At 38.2% G+C, this 24717-nt stretch overlaps 1 protein-coding gene across 1 annotated transcript in view; it reads right to left on the bottom strand.

The window, feature by feature from the left end:
• Positions 1-24717, bottom strand: part of KCNK2 (potassium two pore domain channel subfamily K member 2) — a 142781-nt gene that overhangs the window by 20915 nt on the left and 97149 nt on the right. Inside the window, exon 6 of the mRNA XM_028121578.1 lies at positions 24023-24162. Coding sequence (XP_027977379.1) covers positions 24023-24162 — 140 coding nt within the window. The remainder of the gene's footprint in view (positions 1-24022; positions 24163-24717) is intronic.

The following is a 24717-nucleotide window of genomic DNA, read 5'->3' as shown; positions in this document are numbered from 1 at the left end:
TAGACACATTCCTGGAAGCATGGGAAACAAAAGCAAAACTGAACTATTCGGACTTCATCAAGATAAAAAGCTTCTTCTGCACAGCAAAGGAAACAATCAACAAAACTAAAAGGCAGCCTATGGAATGGGAAAACAGATTTGAAATAACATATCTGATAAAGAGTTAGTATCCAAAATTTATAAAGAACTTATCAAACTCAACACCCAAAAAACAAATAATCCAGTTAAGAAATGGGAGAAATCAGAGAAGGAGATGAACCATGAGAGACTCTGGACCCTGGGAAACAAACTGAGGGTTTCAGAGGGGAAGGGTTTGGGGGGAGGGGGTAACAGGGTGATGAGTATTAAGGAGGGCATGTGCTGTGAGTAAAAAAAAAATTAAAAACACATGAACAGACATTTTTCCAAAGAAGACATACAGATGGTTAACAGACACATGAAAAGATCCTCAACATCACTCATCATGAGGGAAATACAAATCAAAAGTACAATGAGGTATCGCCTTACACCTGTCAGAATGGCTAAAATAAACAACAGAGGAAACAACAGATGTTGGTGAGGATACAGAGAAAGGGGAACCCTCTTACGCTGCTGGTGGGAATATAAATTGGTGCAGCCATTCTAGAAAACAGTATGGAGGTTCTGCAAAAGTTAAAAATAGAACTACACTATGATCCAGCAATTGCACTTCCAGATATTTACCCAAAGGCTACAAAGTACTGATTCAAGTTGCACATGCAACTTGATGTTTATAGAAGCATTATCAGTAACAGGCAAATTATGGAGAGAGCCCAAATGTCCATCAACTGATGAATGAACAAAGAAGACGTAGTATAAATATATAGTGGGATATTACTCAGCCATCAAAAAGAATGAAATCTTGCCATTTGTAATGACATGGATGGAGGAAGAGTGTAGTATGCTAAGCGAAATAAGTCAGTCAGAGAAAGACAAATACCATATGATTTCACTCATATGCAGAATCTAAGAAACAAAACAGGTGAACATAGGAGAAGGGAAATAAAAACAGAGAGGGAGACAAACCATAAGAGACTCTTAACTATAGAGAACAAACTGAGGGTTGCTGGAGGAGAGGTGGGCAGGGGGATGGGCTGAATGGGTGATGGGCATTAAGGAGGTCAGTTGTGATGAGCAATGGTTGTTGTATGTAAGTGATGAATCACTAAATTTTACTACTGAAACCAACAGTACACTATATGTTAACTAAGTAGAATTTAAATAAAAACTTGAAACACATACACATACCAAAGAAGATGAGAAGTAACAGAGAAGTGGGAAAAGAACAAGTCTTCATGTTGTTGTTCTTGTTGGTATTATTTTCAGAGGTTAATACATTTTTCTCTGAGAATATGCTCTATCAATTAAAAAATCTTTATCATATTTAAGCAATGCAAAATGGAATGTGAGAGAAAATATTCAATATGGTCTAAGTGGAACCAGGAAAATTTTATTTCCAACTTTTTTTCCAAGAGAGATATTGCTTCCAGAAATTTCCCTCATAGAGTAAACTCTCCTATGGACAATTGCATGGGTGTGGGTGGTGGTTGACCTTTACCAAAATCCTCTGAAATAACTGATGATCCATGTAGAGCTCTTCACTTTGACACATCAGACGAAAGGCAGAGGTATCAACAAAAATATAAAACTCAGAGATATTCTCCAAGAATCGCTTCAGACAAGAGAAAGATAAGTAATTTACACATTTGTGTAATGTGTAATAAACATTGTGAATTTGCATATTTATTTCAGTGCCTTGCAATTTACTCTTCTCTATTCTAACTCCTTGAAACGATATGATTAAGGACACTCCATTTTTAGAAGGAAAACCACAATCTGTACCATTAGCACAGAAGCAGCAGCTTTGTTTTAAAACAGGTCACTGCCAGAGATTCTTAGTCTATATTCTATAATAGAGTCTATAAAACATATTCTGATCTTAGTCTACAGCTGTGCTGTCCAATCCACTGACCGCCACCATTCTGACTATTGGACACGTCAAACCCAGCCAATCTGATTTGAGATATGCTATAAATGTTAAATACATACTAGATATTGAAAATTTATTGCAGAAAATGTAAAATATCTCATTTACAGATCAAAATGATACAAGTTTGAATATACTGGGTCAAATAAAATATACTATTAAAATAATTTCATCCTTTTCTTTTTAACTTTTTTAGGGAACTTATCTGAAAATTTAAAGTTACATATGTGGCTTGCATTTGTGCTTTGCACTATATTTCTACTGAACAGCCTGGTCCATAGAATGCCCTTTCATTGCCATCTTTAAACTGGATTGCAGAGAATCATGTTTTTATTCCTTTTTTTTTTTTTAAGATTTATTTATTTGTCAGAGAGCACAAGCAGGGAGAGTGGCAGGTAGAGGGAGAAGTAGGCTCCTTGCTGAGCAAGGAGCCCGATGCGAGACTCGATCCCAGGACACTGGGATCATGACCTGAGCCAAAGGCAGACGCTTAACTGACTGAGCCACCCAGGCATCCCTCATGCATTTATTCTTAAAGGAATGTGAAAAACAAACATTTAGGGGAAAAAATGGTCATGTACTTTTGGAAAATAATGCAAGATTAGAATTCTTCCTTCACTCTATTTTAACCAAAGGAGCAGAAACGGTCTAATAATGCAGTATTCACTGCACAGGAAGCAAGTGTTCCCAGCTGCCTTTCCCAAGCCCAATCTAGCATTGCCAAATTAGTTCTACAGAAATGCTGTTCACTGTGCAGGACATGCTCTGTCTTACAAGCACGGCCCTGTATTTCAGTTAATGCGGCCAAATTGTAATGAGGCTACATAAGAAACAGGAGGAAAAGATGGAAAATAAAAGAAGGGGCAATGGAAATATTGAGGGCATGACAAAAAGGCACAGCTAGCCTCTCACCCCAGAAGACTGCAGGGGCTCACCCTGAGTATTGTGCATACAGATCAGAAGTCTGTGAGCCTGTCTCCCCAGATGTATCCACTGATAGCTTATGGATTTAGAACTTAGAGAAAAACACCACCACTGAATGCAAGAATAAAACATAAGAAGCACTCACTGTGAAAGAAAAGTCAAAGAGGTAGACTTTACTATCCCTTCAACAAATGCTTCTAAAGAGAAAGTGGTAATTCTAAAGATAGCACGTTGGGCACAAACACAGCTTGACTGTGGTGGTCAGAGCTGTCCAGAGCATCTACTTGTACTCCGTCAGAAGTAAGGAACTCTACCAAGAAAAAATGAAGTGGAACCCAGAAGGAGCAAGATGGTGGAGGACTAGGAGACCTAAATTTCATCTGGTCCCAAAAATTCAGCTAGATAGGGATCAAATCATTCTGAACACCTACAAACTCAACAGGAGATCGAAGAAAAGAATAGCAGCGACACTCTGAACAGAAAAGCGACCACTTTCTGGAAGGTAGGACGTGCGGAGAAGTGAATCCGAGGCGATATTCGGGAGGATAGACGGCGGGGGAGGGGGCCTCCGTCGGCTGCTTCTGGCAAGTGATAGAGCCGCGGAGCACAAAATCGGAAATTTTAGAAGTCGGCTCCGCTGAGGGACATCGCTCCAGTGGCTAAGCAGGGGGTAGAACCCTCGTGGGACAGTGCGGTCTCTGGACCCTTGGGGTCACAGAAAGACCAGGGGTGCCTGAGTGTGGCAGAGCTCCCAGGGATCGGACCGGGGAAGCCGGCTGCAGAGACGGAGCCGAGGAGTGGGCTCTCAGCTCGGGGTTGCCATAAACCGTGATCCGCGGCACAGTCGGGCCACTGATCCTCCAGCAGGGTCCCAACAAATGGCAGACCCGGGGAGACTCTCCTTCCTCCCCCAGGAGGAGCGGCGTGGGAGCGCATGGCAGGGATCTGCTGGGTTTGGAGACTCCACACCAAGTCGGGTGCCAGAGATAGAAATGCTGTGGCTGGGTGAGCATGGAGTGCAGCCGGAGCTGGGAGTGATTGACTGTTTTTCTCTGGGGGCTCACTGAGGAGCGGTGCCCTGAGCTCTCGGCTCCTCCAGGGCTGAGATTGGGAGGCCGCCATTTTCACTCTCTTCCCCCAAAGCTGCACAGAAAGCTCGCAGGGGACAAAAGCTCCTGAGAGCTAACCCGAGCAGATTACTTGGCCTGGACGGGCAAGGGTGGGGCAATTCCGCCTCTGGCAAAGACATTTGGGAACCACGGCAACAGGCCCCTCCCCCAGAAGATCAGCAAGAACAGCCAGTCAAGACCAAGTTTACCGGTCAATGAGAATGGCAGAACTCCAGCGCTAGGGGAATACTGCACATTCATGGCTTTTTTCCCATGATTTTTTGTCTTTCAAAGTTAATTTTTTAAATTTTCTTTTTTCTTTTGAATTTTTCTTTTTCCCTTTTTCAACCATCATCTTATCAATCCCTTTTTTAAAAAATCTTTTTTATTTTTCATTTTTAGAGTCATATTCTATCCCTTCATAGTAGTTAACCTTATTTTTGGTATGTACATATAAGTTGTTCTCTCTTTAAAATTTTGGGATACAGTTTCTTCTAACAGACCAAAATATACACTAAATCTCTAGTGTATGGCTTTGTTCTAGTCTCCTGCCTGATCACATTCTCTCCCCCCCTTTTTTTAAAAATTCTCTTCTTTCTTTTTTCAACCAACTTATCAATTCCTTTTATAAAATCTTTTATAATTTTCATCTTTACAGTCATATTCCATCGCTTCATATTTACCCTTATTTTTGTACATATATAAGCTTTCCTTTCTTTAAAATTTTGGGAGGCAGTTTCTTCTAAAAGACCAAAATATGCCCAAAATCTAGTGTGTGGCACTGATCTATGCACCAGCCTGATCGTATTTGATCATATTGTTTTGTTTGTTTGTTTATCATCTTTTTCTCTTTCTTTATACTTTTTTTCCCCCTCTTTTCTTTCTTTCCCTTTCTTTTCCCCTGGTTTCAGATGTCTTCTGATTTGTTTAGTGTGCATTTTTCTGGCGTTGTTGCTACCCTGTAGCATTTTGTTCTCTCATTCATCTATTCTCCTCTGGACAAAATGACAAGATGGAAAAAATCACCTCAAAGAAAAGAACAAGAGGCAGTACCGACTGCCAGGGACCTAATGAATATGGACATTACTAAGATGTCAGAACTAGAGTTCAGAATGACGATTTTAAAGATACTAGCTGGGGTTGAAAAAAGCATGGAATATATTAGAGAAATCTTTTCTGGAGAAATAAAAGAACTAAAATCTAACCAGGTAGAAATCAAAAAGGTTATTAATGAGGTGCAATCGAAAATGGAGACTCTAACTGCTAGGAAAAATGAGGCAGAAGAGAGAATTAGTGATATAGGAGACCAAATGATGGAAAATAAAGCTGAGAAAAAGAGAGAAAAACTATTAGATCATGAGGGCAGAATTCGAGAGATGAGTGATACCATAAGACGAAAGAACATAGGAATAATTGGGATCCCAGAAGAAGAAGAAAGAGAGAGAGGGACAGAAGGTATATTGGAGCAAATTATAGCAGAGAACTTCCCTAATTTGGGGAAGGAAACAGGCATCAAAATCCAGAAGGCACAGAGAACCACCCTCAAAATCAATAAAAATAGGTCAACACCCTGACGTCTAACAGTAAAACTTACGAGTCTCAGAGACAAAGAGAAAATCCTGAAAGCAGTTTGGGAGAAGAGATATGTAACCTATAACGGCAGAAACATTAGATCGGCAACAGACCTATCCACAGAGACCTGGCAGGCCTGAAGGACTGGCATGATATATTCAGAGCTCTAAACGAGAAAAATATTCAGCCAAGAATACTATATCCAGCTAGGCTGTCATTGAAAATAAGGAGAGATAAAAAGCTTCCAGGACAAACAAAAACTAAAGGAATTTGCAAACATGAAACCAGCCGTACAAGAAATATTGAAAGGGATCGTCTAAGCAAACAAAGAGAGAGACTAAAAGTAACATAGACCAGAAAGGAACACAGACAATATTCAGTAACTGTCACCTTACAGGCAATACAATGGCACTAAATTCATATCTTTCAATAGTCACCCTGAATGTAAATGGGCTAAATGCCCTAATCAAAAGACAAGGCTATCAGATTGGATAAAAAAAAACAAGACCCATTGATATGCTGTCTGCAAGAGACTCATTTTAGATCCAAAGACACCACCAGATTGAAAGTGAGGGGATGGAAAACCATTTACCATGCTAATGGACACCAAAGAAAGCTGGGGTGGCAATCCTTATATCAGACAAATTAGATTTTAAAACAAAGACTGTAATAAGAGATGAGGAAGGACACTATATCCTACTTAAAGGGTCTATCCAACAAGAAGATCTAACAATTGTAAATATCTATGCCCCTAACATGGGAGCAGCCAATTATATAAGCCAATTAATAAAAAAGCAAAGAAACACATTGACAACAATAATAGTGGGGGACTTTAACACCCCCCTGACTGAAATGGACAGATCATCTAAGCAAAAGATCAACAAGGAAATAAAGACTTTAAATGACACACTGGACCAAGTGGACCTCACAGATATATTCAGAACATTCCATCCCAAAGCAACAGAATACACATTCTTCTCTAGGGCCCATGGAACATTCTCCAGAATAGATCACATTCTAGGTCACAAATCAGGTCTCAACCAGTACCAAAAGATTGGGATCATTCCCTGCATATTTTCGGACCACAATGCTTTGAAACTAGAACTCAATCACAAGAGGAAAGTCGGAAAGAACTCAAATACATGGAGGCTAAAGAGCATCCTACTAAAGAATGAATGGGTCAACCAGGACATTAAAGAAGAATTAAAAAATTCATGGAAACCAATGAAAATGAAAACACAACTGTTCAAAATCTTTGGGATACAGCAAAGGCAGTCCTAAGAGGACAGTATATAGCAATCCAAGCCTTTCTCAAGAAACAAGAAAGGTCTCAAATACACAACCTAATCCTACACCTAAAGGAGCTGGAGAATGAACAGCAAATAAGGCCTAAACCCAGCAGGAGAAGAGAAATAAAGATCAGAGCAGAAATCAATGAAATAGAAACCAAAAGAACAGTAGAACAGATCAACGAAACTAGGAGCTGGTTCCCTGAAAGAATTAACAAGATTGATAAACCCCTGGCCAGACTTATCCAAAAGAAAAGAGAAATGACCCAAATAAACAAAATCATGAATGAAAGAGGAGAGATCACAACCAACACAAAAGAAATACAAACAATTATAAGAACATACATATTATGAGGAACTATATGGAAGCAAATTAGATAATTTGGAAAAAATGGATGCATTCCTAGTGACGTATAAGCTACCAAAACTGAACCAGGAAGAAATAGAAAGCCTGAACAGACCTATAACCACTAAGGAAATTGAAGCAGTCATCAAAAATCTCCCAACAAACTAGAGCCTAGAGCCAGATGGTTTCCCAGGGGAATTCTACCAAACATTTAAAGAAGAATTAATACTTATTCTTCTGTAAGTGTTCCAAAAAATAGAAATGGAAGGAAAACTTCCAAACTCTTTTTATGAGGCCACCATTACCTTGATCCCAAAACCAGACAAAGACCCCATCCAAAGGGAGAATTACAGACCAATATCCTTGATGAACATAGATCCAAAAATTCTCATCAAAATACTAGCCAATAGGATCCAACAGTACATTAAAAGGATTCTTCACCCAAACCAAGTGGGATTTATCCCTGGGCTGCAAGGTTGGTTCAACATCCACAAATCAATCAATGTGATATAATACATTAATAAAAGAAAGAACAAGAACCATATGATCTTCTCAATAGATGCAGAGAAAGCATTTGACAAAGTACAGCATCCTTTCTTGATCAAAACTCTTCAGAGTATAGGGATAGAGGGTACATACCTCAATATCATAAAAGCCATCTATGAAAAACCTACAGCGAATATCATTCTCAATGGGGTAAAACTGAGTGCTTTCCCCCTAAGGTCAGGAACGTGGCAGGGATGTCTACTCTCACCACTGCTATTCAACATAGTATTAGAAGTCCTAACCACAGCAATCAGACAACAAAAAGAAATAAGAGGCATCCAAATTGGCAAAGAGGAAGTCAAACTCTCACTTTTTGCAGATGATATGATACTTTATGTGGAAAACCCAAAAGACTCTACCCCAAAACTGCTAGAACTCACTGAAATTCAGTCAAGCGGCAGGATATAAAATCAATGCACAGAAATCAGTGGCATTCCTATATACCAACAACAAGACAGAAGAAAGAGAAATTAAGGAGTTGATCCCATTTACAATTGCACCCAAAACCATAAGATACCTAGGAATAAATCTAACCAAAGAGGCAAAGAATCTGTACTCATGAAATACTCATGAAAGAAACTGAGGAAGACACAAAGAAATGGAAAAACGTTCCATTCTCATGGATTGGAAGAACAAATATTGTGAATATGTCAATGCTACCTAGAGCAATCTACACATTCAATGCAATCCCCATCAAAATACCATCCGCTTTTTTCAAAGAAATGGAACAAAGAATCCTAAAATTTGTATGGAACCCGAAAAGACGCTGAATAGCCAAAGGAATGTTGAAAAAGAAAAGCAAAGGTGGTGGCATCACAATTCTGGACTTCAAGCTCTATTACAAAGCTGTAATGTCACAAAAACAGACAGATAGATCAATAGAACATAATAGAGAGCCCAGAAATGCACTCTCAACTCTATGGTCAGCTAATCTTCGACAAAGCAGGAAAGAATGTCCAATGGAAAAAAGTTTCTTCAAGAGTGGTGTTGGGAAAGTTGGACAGCCATATGCAGAAGAATTAAATTGGACCATTTCCTTACACCACACACAAAAATAGACTCAAAATGGTTGAAAGACCTAAATGTAAGACAGGAGTCCATCCAAATCCTAAAGGAGAACACAGGCAGCAACCTCTTCGACCTCAGCCGCAGCAACTTCTTCTTAGAAACATCGCCAAAGGCAAGGGAAGCAAGGGCAAAAATGAACTATTGGGCCTTCATCAAGATAGAAAGCTTTTGCACAGCAGAAGAAACAGTTAATAAAACCAAAAGAAAACTGACAGAATGGGAGAGGATATTTGCAAATGACATATCAGATAAAGGGCTAGTATCCAAAATATATGAAGAACTTATCAAACTCAACACCCAAAGAACAAATGATCCGATCAAGAAATGGGCAGAAGACATGAACAGACATTTTTCCAAAGAAGACATCCAAATGGCCTACAGACATATGAAAAAGTGCTCAACGTCACTCGGCATCAGGGAAATCCAAACCAAAACCTCAATGAGATACCACCTCACACCATTCAGAATGGCAAAAATTAACAAGTCAGGAAACGACAGATGTTGGAGGGGTTTCGGAAAAAGGTGCACCCTGCTACATTGTTGGTGGCAGTGCAAGCTGGTGCAGCCACTCTGGAAAACAGTATGGAGCTCCCTCAAAAAGTTGAAAATAGAGCTACCATATGACCCAGCAATTGCACTACTGGGTATCTACCCCAAAGGTACAAGTGTCGGGATCCAAAGGGGTACGTGCACCCCATTGTTTATAGCAGCAATCTCCACAATAGCCAAACTGTGGAAAGAGCCAAGATGTCCATCGACAGATGAATGGATAAAGAAGATGTGGTATATATATACAATGCAATATTATGCAGCCATCAAAAGGAATGAGATCTTGCCATTTGCAACAACGTGGATGGAAGTGGAGGGTATTATGCTGAGTGAAATAAGTCAATCAGAGAAAGACATGTATCATATGATCTCACTGATATGAGGAATTCTTAATCTCAGGAAACAAACTGAGGGTTGCTGGAGTGGTGGGGGGGTGGGAGGGATGGGGTGGCTGGGTGATAGACATCAGGTAGGGTATGTGCTAGGGTGAGCGCTGTGAATTGTGTAAGACTGTTGAATCACAGACCTGTACCTCTGAAACAAATAATACATCATATGTTAAAAAAAAAAAAAAAGAAGAAGAAGATAGCAGGAGGGGAAGAATGAAGGGGGGGAAATCGGAGGGGGAGACAAACCATGAGAAACTATGGACTCTGAGAAACAAACTGAGGGTTCTAGAGGGGAGGGGGGGTAGGGGGATGGGTTAGCCTGGTGATGGGTATTAAAGAGGGCACATACTGAATGGAGTACTAGGTGTTATACGCAAACAATGAATCATGGAACACTACATCAAAAACTAATGATGTAATGTATGGTGATTAACATAACATAATGAAAAAAAACCAATTTCTCTAAGCACTCTCTTCACTTTATCCAGTACTATTATTACGTGTATTGTTCTCTAGAAATAGGCCAGTTATGCACAAATCTCCTTTCCTGCCTGCATTTTTCTTTACTCATGCGTATATTTCACTTTTCAAATAAAATAAATGACCTTCAAATCAGCAAATTTGCAATTTTACATAGCCTAGAAAATTTGAAAGTATTAAAGTCTTCTGGAAAAATTTCCTGATGCTTAAAATAAAATCAACTGCCTATAAGCAATATTTCACATGGGCAGGAGTGGGAGTAGAGGGTACTCGCAAAGGTAGCCACAGGGGAAAATAAGGGCCAATTATTTTAAAATAAAACAAAACAAATAATAATAAAGGTATTAAAATTGCCAAGAAGCTTCCTGTCATAAAACCATCACATCAGGAATAAAAATGACATTTTACTGACATTTGATTGCAGCTAGAATAAAGATATCTTTTGAACTAGCTTCTAGCTTGATGGTATCAAACTTTGTACTTTGTACCATGTCTTACAAAGTAAGATATGTTATAGTAATTGCTCAAGTTTTTAAAATTGAAATACGAATAGTTTTAGCTCAATAGTTTCATATCTCATATGTCAAGCTATTTAATCATGAAATTAGTCCATTCTTTAAATATCAATTATAATTTATTTATATCTGTAAGCAACAATAGAATAAAAGTAACCAAAATAAGTATTCTTTGGTTCTACTGAAAATGTAAAAAAATGAACTAAATGAACTAATGAAAAATGAACTAAATTAAAATAGCATTTCTGACTTGCCAGGGAGGAAAAACTAGCCTGTTCCTCTTTTATCACTGAAGAAGTACAAGATACACATTTATTGAGTGTCTATTATATGCCAAGGATTGTTTTACTTGATTCTGATGAAGTAAAATAAAAAAAATTCCTTTTCTTATGAGCAAACCCTTCTACAATGAGAATCAGGCAATAAACAATGAAATCTAATCAATGAGTACATCACACAGAATGTTAGAAGTTGGTAAATATGATGAAAAAATACAGCAAGGCAAGGAGAATCAAGATGCTGGGGGTAGAGGAGTTGCAGCTTTAAAAAGGATGGTCAAGGTGTAGGTCTCTAAATGGTACATGATAAAAAGGTGAATGTTCTCTCCCAAATACTGGTTACTGTCGCAGCACTTTTAACGTATCAAAGGAGAAAGACCACTAAAGCCAAAGATGAAAAAAAATCAACAAATTCTTATGTTAAATGAAATTATCAAGCATTACTGTTTTAATACTGCTTTCTTTTCAATATGTGATGGTACAGGAAAGATCCTGAATAGAGGGGCAGTCTGGCAGGGACTATTAAGCTATAATATTTGCAATTTTGATTAGTTTATTTAATGGAGAAGATTTTTCTCCCCTAAAGTTGTTTTCGGAATGGCAAATTATTTTCATGATTAAACATTGAAGTTATTTTTTTAAAAAAAGACTTGGATTGTGGATCACCACATCAAAAACTAATGATGTATTGTATGGTGACTAATTAAAAAAAAAAAAAGACTTGGGGTGCCTAGTCAGTTAAACCTCCAGCTTTGGCTCAGGTTGTGATCTCAGGGTCTTGGGATCGGGCCCTACGTCAGGCACCAAGCTCAGTGAAGAGTCTGCTTGAGGAGTCTCTCTCCCTCTTTCTCTGTCCCTCCCCTTGCTTGTGGTCATGTGTGCGCGTGCACGCACTCTTTCTCAAATAAATAAAATCTTCAAAAAAAAAAAAAAGACTTGAAAATATCATTAAGTGAGCCTGATAGATAATCCTGGAAAAAAGCAAAGAGCGTTCCTGATGGAGGGAATGGTCAGTGCAAAGACTTTTATGTATATGTCACCAGATAGCATAAAAATAGCACCAGATAGCACTAAAATAAATGTCTTAGCTTCTCACAGATAGGTACCAGGATACTGAAGGGACCACCAACACATTACAAACCTTGGCATTTGTGAGAAATTCCATGAAGAATATCATGTTTATATACACAGCTTCCAGCTTAGGAAATAAATTCCTTTGCATAGTAAGATTTCCCAATATGATTGATTTTCTACCAGCTTTAGGGCAATATTTCATACAAACATTTTCTTCAACAGATAACTAAGTGCTTGTTGGTATAGAGAAATTATGAAAGTCATTGCCAGAGCAATGATGAACAACCATGTGTAGGAGGGATATTTAGTATAAGATGTAAGAAGCTTTTTCTTTTTTCTTTTTTTTTTTTTAATTCTAAAGATGAAAAAAACTGACATTTCAGGGATCATAAGCAACCTGATATTCTGGAGCTAGAGTTTATCCTTATAAGTTGCATCCACCTCATTTTGAAAGTGACTACTTTGGAGAGCATGTTTTTGTGTGTGTGTTTGTTTTGTTTGCTTAATCATAGACATGTAAGTCAAGTACCTACCCCCAGTTCTTAGAACAACCTTACCAGAGGAAGCAGTCCAAATGGAGTTGCTTTACACCAATCCAATATGATGTTTAATAATTTAAATGAATATCTTCATTTAGGGGAGAATATATTTGCATATGTTGTATATTTTTTATATATTGGATATATTATTATCACGTCAACTGGTTTTCTGCTGGTTTGGTCTCTGCACTCAGGAGAGGGAACACCCAACAGAATAGATCCATCTAGAGTGACAAACAGACCACTACAATAAGCCACCAAGCCAGAGGTTGAGGAGTGAAATGGTTGAGGCAGGAAATTTTGAGAAGATGACCAGTGGACTCTAGGAGCAATTTGCTTTGATCACCTAGTATCAAGTTGTCCCCTTCTGCCGTGTAATTAATTCCCTTAGGTTATCCTCAAGCCTCCACAAAGCTATAGACTGTCTCAGCCTCCTATTAACTGTATGGTGAGGAATAAAGTGAGGAATCTCTATTCCTGATTGGCTTGAAGTGGCCCCAGAGAGAGCTTCAGCAGTTATGACATGCCCAGATAAGGAAAGAACAGGGAAATCCAGAACTAGAGTCTGGAGTGACCACTGACAAGTGTAATAAGGACAGGCGTGTGGAACATGCAAGCCCAACCAACTGGTCTGTCTTCAAGTTGAGATAATCAGTCTACAGTTTATACCTAATTGAATGGAATTTTGACAAGTTTTAGCCAAGTACTGAATAAAGCAATGTTTAGCCAAATATGATTTTGCCTAATGTGTAGGTCATAATCCAATGTACAGATTAGAATATGAAAATTATAATATTTGTAGAAACTGGTTTGTAAATCCAGTTCCTTAGACTAATAGGTTAAACCATATGGAATTGTGATTCTTAAGGTCAAAATGGTTGAATGTCAATAATTTCATATAGTTCAACCTACTAAATTTCAAAAATATAAGGATATTTGCTCTTTTATATTTGTGATCACTTTGGTGTTAGGCATTAGTTTTATGAAACTCAACATCAGTTCAAGATTCTTTCTTCTAGAAAGTTTACATATAGAACAGATTCAAAAGCACTGTACCCAATCCTGAATGAGGGCAGAGATTGCTTTTTTACAGAAACAGGACTATCTGGTCTCTGTACAATTTAAAACCCATCTATAGTCTCCTTAAAAAGCAGGTTGTTTCAACTGTTACTTTGATGCTTCTGTTCTAATAAAACCACTAGTGAATCTTAAATAATATAAAAACAGATAACATAGTATCTTAAATATTATAAATTCAGACAATATACCTAAGTCCATCAGAGATTTGGAAACTAATACAAAATTCAACAAATATGAGCATGAGACATAAAATTTTAATCCTCCAAATTATTATTATCATGACTCTTTCCTTGAATTAGAGCAATGTTTATATTTTACCAGATTAGTCAAAATAGAAGAGGTTATAATCTCTAGCAAACAGCTCCCTCCTTAATTTTAGTGGCTTAAAGAACAAAGGTTAATCTCTCACTCAGGCTAACTGCCTACATGTCACTGGTGTTAGTCAGGGACCCAGGCTGACGATGCACCATGATCTCCTATAGTCACTGTGCTGGAGGCAAGTACACTCTGGAGGGGGGGCGCTCACAGGTGCAATTAAATCTTCTTTTTGTTCTGCTCATATCAGTTCTGGGCACAAGTCATTGGCCAGAACTATTCATATGGCTCACCAGCCACAAGGGAAAGAAGAAGTGTAATCCTCACAAATGTCTGTGAGGAGAAACACATATTTCATGAATAGCACTGATGGACTAACACTTTTACTGGAAGAAGAACAGGGAATCTTCCTTGTTGGGAAACATTTTATATCTGTGTGTGTGCGCATGTACACATGATCATTCATTGGAAGCCATTCTTTGGGTTCAAATCAAGTTTAGGCAGGAAGAACTAAATTCCTTTACTACAATTAGGGTGCCATCCACTGAACACTAAACAAATCACCGCACTTTGTTGCAAAAGATGATCAAATAATCCCTGATTAAATTTCAAAGTGGGCCCCCTACTCAGCTCCAACCGACCACAAACAAATCTTCTTTTAGGAAGAGCCATCTATGAGGAGGAACTAAAAACAAATTTATTTTGTTGATCCATCTTTGAAAACCTACTTGCTTGTGTTCTCAGCAAACACAAGTTTGATGTTTTGTAAAATTTGATGGATTTTATTTTTATTTTTTAAAGATTTTATTTATTTATTTGACAGAAAGAGAGAAAAAGTACAAGCAGGGGGAGCGGCAGGGAGAGGGAGAAGCAGGCTCCCCACTGAGCAGGGAGCCCGATGCCGGGCTCGATCCCAGGACCCCCGGATCATGATCTGAGCTGAAGGCAGAGGCTTAACCAACTGAGCCACCCAGGTGCCCAAATTTGACGGATTTTAGCTCTGAATACAGGCAAGCACAATACTTTGGTTTGATGAAGAAAGTCCAAAAACAATTTTGAAAGCAAAGTTCATGGTGACCACTATTCCTGACACAAATTCTCAGAACAGATGACGGTATCAAAACAGTCAAAAGAGATAACATTATATCTCGATGCATTAAATTCCCATAATATGCTCCCTAGCGAAAGAAAATAAAATTACTTATAAAGTGCTTTGAGGCAAAAACTACTAGTTATTTTCCTATTATGTACAAATGAGTTGAAAAAATTAGTCTGAGTAGCCATTACGAGATGACATTCTGTGAAATCCTGGAGCAAAAACAAGTTACAATTTAGAAATAGTGAGGGTTCAATCTAAAAGAGAGGAAAAAAAAGAAAGGAATCTTCCCCCATTTTTTTAAGTAAAATTTGAGCTACTCCTTCCCAGTTTAATAAAAGGAAAAATACAAGTAAGATTCTACCTCAGTCCATACATGAAGACACCAGAAAATCTGCTGCTCTAATTCAAGAAAAGAATTAAGATAATAGTAATGTGGGTAGACTTAAGGAACATTTAATGCCGAACCTAGTTTTCAAGTCCATAGAACATCCAACATACTTGAAATTCTTGCACTCACTTTTTCCTAGACATTTCATATGGACTCTGGGTTTGTGATTAAATTCTAGCAATATATATAACCTTAATGTTTTCTTGTTTACCTTTTCTGTTCTTTTTACTTTTTATTTCAGCCAGATGAGATGTTTAGACATATAAGCATTCATAGCATTTCCCAATAATATATGATGGTATCCAGATGATAATTTTAGAGCTTTACAGGATTCCTTGATTTGGGATAGTAATTTGATACTAATTTCTTCAGAAACCCAGGAGGAAAAGAACAAGCATCTAGTAAGCACTTAGCCACATCCCACACTCTACTGACTAAATCTTTATAAAGCAGCCTCATTAAGGGGGTTAAATCTTACTTTATAAGAATATGGAGACTCAGACAGATCAGGTATTTTGGTGAAGTTTGCAAAGCTAGTAAATAGTTAAGATAGTATTAAATCTCAGTTCCAAGGGCTCCAAAGCCCATGCACTTTTTAGAAATCATACAAATCACTTCCATGCATTTAAAAGAATGTTAAAACTTTATACTTCAAGAGATCACTGACTTGTACCATAACACGGGTGACCAAACGAAACTCACAAAGCCCTTTTCTATAGCTACATAGTAACAGATGGGTCAGATTTGGGTACTTATTTGTAATGTGTTGATATTACCTACATATAAACTAATAGTAAGAAAAAAAATAGCAATAACAATTATACACACCTAACTTTTTTAGGCACTTGGGAGGCAACGTAACAAAAAAAAGACAGCTTAGCAAAAAGATTGGGCCACGGAGTCATGCCATCTGCGTTGATGACAGATTCTACCACTTACCAGCTTTATGACCTTAAGCAAGTCATCTTACCTCCCTGTGCTTCAGCTTCCTTATTAGCAATTATTGTTTAACAGCTGAGCACTTTGCCTCATTATCTCATTTAACATTAAAAAAGAAATAAAGTATATTCTAGAAGAAATGTACTTCCATTTTTACCACTCTCAAATCCAATTTTGTTTTTAGCATATATTTTGACTTGTAAGAGCTTCCTAACACTGGACCTGCAAAGGTTCATGGATGCAATATAATCCTGGGATGATCTAGAGACATAATTTGGGGTCTTGATTCTACAGAAATGACTGTCCATAAAACTCATTTAGAAATTAGACACATACTGGTTGGTGTGTAAGAGTTACTGTTGCCTCAAAGCATAATTTAAGTTTTACATTGTTATTTGTTCTTTTATTTATCCTATTCTCCTTTCCAAATTTCTATTTACTAATACTAAATAGGTAATAACTTGCCCAGCTGAGGCTCAGCCTGGAAAAAGAAGGACCTTTCTCTTCGGCACAACCAAGCAGAGTCGAATATAGACCCAGCAGATAAACCTCAAAGTCTGATTGCTCTGAGCTTTTCCCCATAGCACAGTGAGGGACACCTCCCTCCCCATGGGACAGAAAAGAAGGGCCCTTTATATCTGCCTTATTTTAAGTTTTACCGCCTGCCTTGATTTTATTTTATTCTTACCCTTTAGCCAAAGGGTTATATGCGCTGAAATATAAACCTGCGAAGTCTCATGATCACAGTATATCGTGCCCATAGTCCAACTTCAGTTATTTACAACTACTTCAACATCTCAACAGAGAACAACAAAAATATACCAAGAAAAAATGTGAACTAAACAGTAATGTGCCCCCGCCCCATGCTGGAAATCAAAGCAAGGACTACAAAATCTGATAGGCTGTTTGAAGGTTAAAGAAAGGAAGGGAAGGGAGGAAGGGGGGTGGGGAGAGAAAAGAAAAAAGTAAAAGCAGGCTATTTTTGGAACTAATCAAAGACTAGGTGCCTTCTTAGTCAAAACTCCATTTTCCATCTCTAGAAGAAAAGTAAAAGCCAACATTATAAAGATCAGTTAGGAAATGCACCACCTATGGAATCTTCCCAAAAAAGACATCAGCCTCAAATTGGCACCAATGAGGTTACTCCCAGAACCTAATGTAGCACTCATCATATAGTACTTAGTATTTTTTAAATGAGTGATTTAAGAATGAATTAGATGTTAAATAATCTCCCAGCCGGTCTCCACGCCCCCAGTCTTTTTCCTGTCCTGCCAATTTGACGCTGCCATCCCACAGCTCACCTCCCAGCCCCTCGCCGTCCATATGCACCACGTGTGCATGCCCAGCAGTACCCGGGATCAGGACTGCTAACGCTGCTCAACCCCATACAGCACCATGCACATAGTTTTCTGTCACTTGTGCTCCAAGGGCTCCTATTTCCATAAAAAAACACTGGGTGTTGGCCTTGGAAATTGTGCTTGGTGTGCCCAAAGAACCATCTTAGAATATACCCACTCCATGGCACAATCCCAGGAGGCAATGTTGACACTTTTTTTTTTCCCCTATAGGAGTGGCACCCCTGGAGCACAACCTCATAGGGAATTCTAGTGACTTATCTGTTTTACGTTTGATTCCTTTTCTTCTCCATTGTCTTTAGCTAATCTGATCCATCACTTCAATTATCCTCGCTTCAAAACCTCAACTCCTTTGTCCTTCCAACAGACCCGACTGTGAATCAATGTATTTGGATACAGTATTTACTGAACAGTCCTTTATAGTCACTACGTCCTACCCCTTCCCCCTTAAATGAAGGTATTATATGCCAGGTTCCATTTCCAGCTCTCTTGTTGACGGACTTGACAAATCTCGATTAGGTGAATTTATCTGAACTCACAACTTACACTGTCATTTACGTAGTGATGACACCCCCAAACTCTCTCTCCAGTTCCCATCCTTCTTTGTTTACACGTACATTAGCCACCTGATATCCAACACATTGTTCCATCACAACAGGTCCAAAATGACATCTTTATTCCTTCCTCAGAATCTCTCATTTTCCTGTGTTTTGGAATTCCATCCAAAGCGAGAACCATGGATGTCACCCTCCTTTTCTCTTTGCTGCCCAAAGCTAATGGGTTACCAAGTTCTATTCCCTCTACCCCCCAGATAATTTTGAAACCCATACTCTCATCTCCATCCCACTGCCACCATAGTGCCTTCCTTCTGTAGCACCTGGACTCCTGCACTAACCTCTCCCGAATGATTGTCCTGCCTCCAGCTTTGTTTCTAATCCATCCTCCTCACTGTTGATGAGATCATTCATTCCACTTAACTTAAAATCCTTCAGTGGCCCCCTCAGGTTTTCAGAATAAAGGCTAACCTGTTTCAAAGGGCATACAAGCCTTTCCTAGTCAAAGCCCTTCTCCCATAAGAAATAACAGAAAGTGGTCTGCTGCTACCTTTCCAGGACCCAGGCTGCAAATGCTCTTTACTTGCCCATTCTGGACAGGAAAAACGGCTGCCTCGTCCCAGCTCTTTCACAGGAGGCCTCACCATCCCCCATGAGGTCTGGGAAAGACCAAATGCTGCTGCCAGCTAAGCCTTCCTCCATATTCTCAGGCCCCCTGGAGCCAACTAAATTCCAGGCACAGTCTTGCGAGCCTTCTGGCACCACAGCCTCCCAACCAAAGGCAGTTTTGACTATGATGTAAGGCCAGCCTGCTAACATGAACATCTCCATTAGCACGAACCCCTCTGGAGAGGAAAACACATGACGTTGGTAAAGACGTGATGCTTGGCTGTCCGCTCACTGTGGCCAGCTGCAGGGCCATGCGGTCTGACAACACTGGCATGCTGGGGGTTGGGGGGGACGTGGGGGTGCTCGTCTCACATACGGGCAGGAACACTCCAGACATGGGAACATATACATCAATCAATACAAGACCTATGCAGAAATCACAGGCTTTTCAAATGGAAGGCCTGTAAACAGTAGAAAATGATGCATAAGAAGGATGCCCGGTTCTGTGCTTACTTCAGAATTTCCCTTCTGACTTTTGTGGTCACATTTTTCTTTTTATTATACCTGCCTCAGATAGTGGTTTTATTGTATTATCCAGAATACCTAAGTAATCTTTATTTTCTAAATGGAAACATCATTTCCTCAGAAGAGGGTAGATGGCTTAAAAGGAAAAGATAATTAGTCATACAATTCTTCTTGTTGAACATGCGCCTACTCTCCATTAAACTTTTAAAAATAATGAGACAAATAAACACTTTTACAGAAACTCATGTGTCTCCATGGAAAAAGGATTGAGGTCATTATTATTTCCCTTGAGGAATGCAGATCAACTATAATTATGTGTGACATTTTGAAACAATGCAGTATTGCTTCAACTAACCATTTCTTTTGCAAATATTTCAGATGGATTAGCTATACTGACATATTTTATTTCAGCATGTTCATTAAAAACGAATTTTCCTTATTTCTAACCATATTTTCATTAAAATTCGTCCTCACTGGAAACAAAATATGCTTTAGCATAAAAAAACCCAGAAATAAGGCCACATATGATTAGATGTATATATTTATACTCAACTGATATGGTTTAAGGATGTATTTTTTTAAATATATAACAGACATTATTAGGCAAAATACTCTCATTTGGGGAAAATGTATGTTTTAGTATTATCACTTGCAAATTTAATGCTATATATTATTTTGATTATTCTACATTACATTTTTAATAGACAGAATTTCAAGTGATCAAAAATATGCAGCATTTTTTTTAAGATTTTATTTATTTATTTGAGAGAGAGAGAATGAGAGAGAGAGAGCACATGAGAGGGGGGAGGGTCAGAGGGAGAAGCAGACTCCCTGCCGAGCAGGGAGCCCGATGTGGGACTCGATCCCGGGACTCCAGGATCATGACCTGAGCCGAAGGCAGTCGCTTAACCAACTGAGCCACCCAGGCTCCCAAATATGCAGCATTTTTATTCATCAAGACTGAAAACTAGATATAACCTTGTTGCTTCTGAACATGTAGGAGGTTTGTAAAGGGTACAGTATCTGGAATGGTTTAGGGACAGAAGGTAAGGAATACACAGAGAACAGTCACCCGGCATGCATGGTCCATCTACGTAAAGACAACTCGAATGTATTTAGTTGTGTTTTATTTAATTAGGCCCTTTCGGGAGTTATTTCAAAATAAAATGATCGAATAATCCTTCTTCCATCGCTGTAGACATTTTTGTAGTATTTCCGTTTGTAAAACCTTTGGCTCTGATCATCTATAGATCAGTTATAAATTGTCTGTCCCTTTCTTTCTTCACATTCCTCTGTTGAATCCGTAACTCAACTCTGTCCTTTCCCTAAACTGCATTATAAATAAATTAGAAAACACACATCTGCTCAAACTGGCAGCTCCATTTTAATTGGCTCAACCGCCCAGAGCAGCTCCAGGAAGGCTCACAGTAAATTTCGCTCGTGGCCTTTACTCACAGAAGCTTTCTACAGATGCAGTCACCAGAACCACATGTGAGTCGAAGGTCAGGTGAAATCTCAAAGACTTATGGTAAGAAAAAGAAAAAAAAGGTTTACTACTTTTCAGTGTTTAAAAGTACAAAAACACAGTGATAAATCTCATACTTTTGTTTGAGAATCATGAAGATCACGCATAGGAAAGCACGTGAACCTGTTTTTCTTGTTAAATATAGCCAGGTAACATAGAAATTTTACTTTATTTCAAAGGATGGTGTTACGGCCCCAAATGTGTCCTCTAAAGATGCTTAAGTTGAAGCCCTAAACCCCCAATGTGACTGTCTTTGGAGATGGACCTTTCAGGATGTAATTAAGGTTAAATGAGGTCATAAGGGTGCATCCCTGAGTCTACAGGGCTGACTGATGTCCTTACAAGAAGAGGAAAAGCCACTGGAACTCTCTCTCCAGGCAGGTGCTCAGAGAAAAGACCACGTAAAGACCACGGGGAGAAGGCAGCATCCGTAAACTGAGGAGAGAGATCTGACCAGAAACTAACCTTGCTGGCACCTTGATTATGAACTTCCAGCCTCCACAACTGTGAGAAAATAAATGTCTGTTGTTTAAGCCCTTCAGTCAATGGTATTCGGTTACGGCGGCCCGAGCCGACTAAGGCAGATTGTTATCTCGTTACTCTGGAGAACTGTGTTCATGCTTTGTACCAGCTAGTCCTAGCACAGAAAGCACTGGTTTTTTAATAGTACAGGTTTTAAACTTTGATCAAATAATCTATACCAGCATCATAAAAATACAATTTCCCCCTTTTCTACATGTGCCTTAGTGGTTTTCACACTTTTTGACTGGGATCCACAATAGTCTTAGTATTTATATATGCATGTATGTATATAACGTATAGTGTATTTATAATATGTATGTGTCTTTCACAAAACTTTTCCTATCTAACTGTAGAAGATCTGTTCAGTTCTATTTTATTTACAAAATAAATGCCTGTCAGAATCAGACCAATAAATACGGAGAACAAACTGGTGGTCACCAGAGGGAAGGGGGTGGGAGGAGGGGCACAATGGGTGAAGGGGAGTGGGAGATACAGGCTTCCAGTTATGGAATGAGTAGGTCCACAGGCATATAAGGTACAGCATAGGGAATACAGTCAACATTGTAGTAGCTTTGTATGGTCATAGATGGCAGCTACACTTGTATAAAAATATTAAATCACTATGCTGTACACCCAAAACTAATATAACATTGTGTGTCAACTATACACAAATTTTAAAAGTTAATTAATTAAAAAAATAAACGTGTGTATGTTTTTAACATCCACTTAAGAGCCAGTTTATGGCTAGATGTTTGAGGGTTTTTTTTTTATGTTATCCAAAACATTTCCTAGTTACAATTTCCTTTTTTCCCTTAGCATCTCAAGATCCTTAAAAGTACACTGAAGTTCAAACAATTACAATATTCTCTCTCTCTTTCCCTCACATTCATTCCCTCTCTCTCAAACACACACACACACACACACACACACACACACACACACACAATGAGTCTAACTAAGATGGAGACAAATCAATTGGGGTCCTGGGGTGCCTGAGTGACTCAGTTGTTAAGCATCTGCCTTCGGCTCAGGTCATGATCCCAGGGTCCTGGGATCAAGCCCCACATCAAGCCCCACATCGGGCTCCCTGCTCCATGGGAAGCCTGCTTCTCCCTCTCCCACTGCCCCTGCTTGTGTTCTCTCTTTCGCTGTGTCTCTCTCTGTCAAATAAATAAAATCTTAAAAAAAAAATCGACTGGTGTCCTGTTCAAAGCAGAACTTTTTACATGATTTAAACCAGAATGTCAAGCACATTGTCTTGCTGATTTGTTGATAATAAAAGATTTTGGTTTTATGGTGCAACTAAGATATAGATTAATGCATACAGACTATGTGAATTCCTAACTGAGAAATAGGATACCCATGAAGGGAAGTGCTGGATAACTCACAGTCTAATTCCTTATAGGCACTGTGGGCACTGATAAGAACTTACATGATGAAGAGTTTCAAAGAAAGTATTTATTTGTAGAGAGAAACTAATTTTATCATTTCCTATCTTATTCTGTTTCTTTTGGGTTTATGTTTAAAGAATCATGCTTGCTGTATCAAAGATTTGGACCCTGGTGTCTCCTGGCATATGAACATCACTGGATGATGAAATGGAGGGATAATTAGAGGAAGACAATGGATACAATTGTTGCAGGTTTTGCAGATTTGTTCTCTAAAAAAATTGGTAAAGTTAGCTAACACCAAAAAACCAAAAATTCAGAATTTGTAATAAGACACTACTCTGTCACACTTAACTGATAATACTTCTGGACCTGTAACTATGAAATCCAAATGTAATTTCCAAAGCATAAAATTTCAAGAACAAGATTGAAATTTTAAACTTTCCAAAACTTCATGGGTCAAAATTCTAATGTTCATTTCTATATGTATAGTTGTATAAAATGGGTAAAACAGTATCTTTTTGAACACCTGAAATCTGTACACAGGGAACTTGGCCATAAGGCATACAGCTTTGGGCACATAATGTATACATACCTATGTGTACTTGCACAGGTTTATAGGGACATAAGAAAGAAGGAAATAATTCAATATAGTAAAAAAAAATTCAATATTATATGATACATTCACTTTTCCATGCTATTGACATTTTGACATAAATATTTTCTATTGTATTTCTCTTTATGGAATAACATTTACCTTGTGCCCTTAAGAAAAAAAAAATGAAACAAAAGAAAAAAGGAGAAATAGTGAGGAAAATATTTTAAATTACCTTTTTTCATTATAAATTAGCCTCAGCACCTGGTACATAAGGGTGTTTAGCAAGTATCTGTTAACTGAATTACACTTAACATACAGCAAATTCACACCAAACATAAATATTAAAAATCTTAAATAAAAAATAAATGTCAAAAAAGATGAAAAATAACATTTACTGAATTAGCTAAATAGGAGTATTTTTTGCACACTCCTTAATTCTTACCTCTTCCTTTGTCTTTTTTGATATCACTCGGAGCCAGTCTCCAATCATGCTCAGGACAGCTGCAAAGTAAGCAAGCCCTACAAGGATCCAAAACCACACGACAGGCTTATAGAAGTCTAGATATTCAATATCTGATCCACCTGTGTGAGAAAAATAAAGCAGAACAAAATAACTTCATATTCATATGAAAGTAAACAATATGGATATTTGCTAAAAGTATCAACTGAATTGTGGCTTACAAAACAAACCTCCACATTATTTTATTCATTTGGGATTCTTTCCTGTCTGTATCTATTTTTCAAGAACCAGTCACTAGGTTCTTTTTTTTCTTTTTATTTTAATTCCCATTAGCTAACATCCAAGTGTTATATTTAGTCACTACGTTCTTCTTAATGAGACCTTTCATTACATCTCCAGGTCATAATGATTTTTCTTTGTTCTGTTTCTTTTTTGTTTATTATAATCTGCCTCAACTAGTCTAGCACTTAAGTATTGCACGTGTACTAGTTTCTCTTTCCACCTCTACTGTAACAAGTAGAAGATAGAAATGGCACTTTTTTGGGTATGCATTCAACTTAGCATATTTACATTATTGCCAATCAATTCATGCTACCCAATCAATACATGCTAACCAATCAATTAAAAGTCGACCTGGACCAAAAGTGGTTCTTATTCTAAAATCACCAGTACAATGG

Source organism: Eumetopias jubatus, unplaced genomic scaffold, assembly GCF_037043125.1.
Source record: "Eumetopias jubatus isolate StellerSeaLion01/CBP00866 unplaced genomic scaffold, mEumJub1_p1.0 scaffold_12, whole genome shotgun sequence".
NCBI classification, from domain to species: domain Eukaryota; kingdom Metazoa; phylum Chordata; class Mammalia; order Carnivora; family Otariidae; genus Eumetopias; species Eumetopias jubatus.
Note: the sequence above shows the minus strand (reverse complement) of the source record. Positions and strands in the feature narration are given on the sequence as shown.